We start from the raw sequence: 2,077 nt of genomic DNA on the forward strand, positions 1-2,077 counted from the left end.
CATCCTCACCCCAAAACCTTCCAACCTTCGAAAAAAAAAAACCCAATCCCGAAACCGACTCAACTCGACTCGACTTGGCCGGATTGCTTCGAATCCTTTCCTATATCGAATCGTCCTATATATCATCAATCCAAAACGTCTCCCGTCCATCCTGAGCTTCTCCGACTGCCGGGAAACCCGTCTCGACTTTTTTTTCCCTTTTTTCCTTTTCCGATCGGGAAATTCATCGCTCAACACCATCGTACATTACATACATTATACCATAATCGACGCGCTGGCCCATCTCGCAACACCCTTCCGACATCACCAGAACTCTGGCAGTTTCCATCGCGTTCCGACTCCCCATTCGATAGATTTGATATCTTCGCCTTGATTTCCGACCTCCGACACTATAATTTCTATATTTCTTTTTGGTCTCTCGGTTTCTCCTTAGGTCTTTTTGAACTCCCAGAATCGCAGTTTCAGGATCATTCTCTCCGATCGACTGAACTACTTGCATTCGATTTTTCACTTCTCGTTTTTCCTTTCTTTTCCTCTTTCGGTGAGATTGCAAGTCAGCCAAAATGGGTGGCTGCATGTCGAGAGAGGCATCGGAGGAGATGGAACAGAGGAAAAAGAGTCAGGCAATAGACAGGGAAATCATGGATGACTCGCGGCGGTTAAGACGCGAATGTAAAATTCTGTTATTAGGTAAGGGTTTTTTTTGCTCCCCTTTCCAATCTACATCTTCCGAGATGACAAGGCTACCAGATTTTGTGTATCCTGTGTTTTTTTTATCATCTTTTTTTTGGTCTAATATCTAATTTCGGGTTGGCTGGACAGGATCTGGTGAGAGTGGAAAATCGACCATCGTGAAACAGATGAAGATTATACACCAGAACGGATACACAGTAGACGAATTGCAACATTACCGATTAACGGTCTATAAGAATTTGGTCGACTGCGCGAAGGCTCTGATAGACGCTATGCGACAGTTCGATATTGTACCGGAGCATGAAGCAAATAAGGTAGGAGAACACTACGATAACTGTAGAGCCAAGTTTTCACCGACAAGAACTGACATCCGACCTGCAGGAACATATGGAATTTTTGTATACCTTCCAAGTGGATCCGGATCCGAACGTTCCTCTCGACCTTCACGTTAGCAAGGCTGTGGCCGCGTTATGGGACGACCCGGCGGTTCCTTCCGTACTAGAACACCAGAGCGAATTTTACATTATGGATTCGGCACCATAGTATGTCTTTTCTTCTACCTCATTCGAAAATCCCCTGTCCCAGTCCCTATTGACACCTTTCTTTACCTCTAGTTTCTTTGCCGAAGCTGCACGGATAGGTTCGCCAGAATACATTCCTTCGGAAGCGGATGTACTACGCGCTAGAACAAAAACCACTGGTATCTACGAAACGCGATTTACTATGGGACAGTTAAATATTCAGTATGGACCCCCTGGAATGAACGGAAATTGGATCTTCATACTAACTAGACTTTTAGCATGTTTGATGTCGGTGGTCAGAGAAGCGAAAGGAAGAAGTGGATTCACTGCTTCGAATCAGTTACATCTATCATTTTCTGTGTCGCATTGAGCGAATACGACCAAGTTCTATTAGAGGAACAGAACCAGGTAAGGAAAACAGAGACATAAATAATCAAATCCGCTGGCCGCTAATCCACTTGTTTTTTTAGAACCGAATGTTGGAATCACTGGTACTATTCGATTCAGTCGTCAACAGCCGATGGTTTGTTCGAACAAGTATCATCCTTTTCTTAAACAAGGTGGATCTGTTCAGGCAAAAGCTGCCGCGGACTCCATTATCGAATTACTTCCCCGACTACTCGGGTGGCCCGGATGTCAATAGAGCCGCGAAGTACCTGCTCTGGAGATTCAACCAAGTCAATCGTGCACACCTAAATCTATACCCTCAGTAAGTTTTTTCTTTAAGGGACCTATTATAAATGCTTACTAACGACCGCAACAGTCTTACGCAAGCCACCGATACATCTAATATCAGATTGGTATTTGCTGCAGTCAAGGAGACGATCCTCCAGAATGCCCTCAAGGACTCCGGTATATTATAA

General features: G+C 44.5%; 1 protein-coding gene across 1 annotated transcript; it reads left to right on the plus strand.

Annotated features, from left to right (window-relative positions):
- Positions 1 to 563: 563 nt before the first annotated feature.
- AOL_s00109g19 (uncharacterized protein) lies at positions 564 to 2,077 on the plus strand (the record flags this gene model as incomplete). The annotated part of the gene is made up of 7 exons (XM_011126500.1): positions 564 to 690; positions 823 to 1,007; positions 1,075 to 1,235; positions 1,308 to 1,436; positions 1,493 to 1,622; positions 1,685 to 1,923; positions 1,978 to 2,077. The coding sequence occupies 7 exons, from the start codon at positions 564 to 566 to the stop codon at positions 2,075 to 2,077; spliced, it is 1,071 nt and encodes a 356-aa protein (XP_011124802.1).

This window comes from Orbilia oligospora (genome assembly GCF_000225545.1).
Source record: "Orbilia oligospora ATCC 24927 unplaced genomic scaffold scaffold00109, whole genome shotgun sequence".
Lineage (NCBI taxonomy): Eukaryota > Fungi > Ascomycota > Orbiliomycetes > Orbiliales > Orbiliaceae > Orbilia > Orbilia oligospora.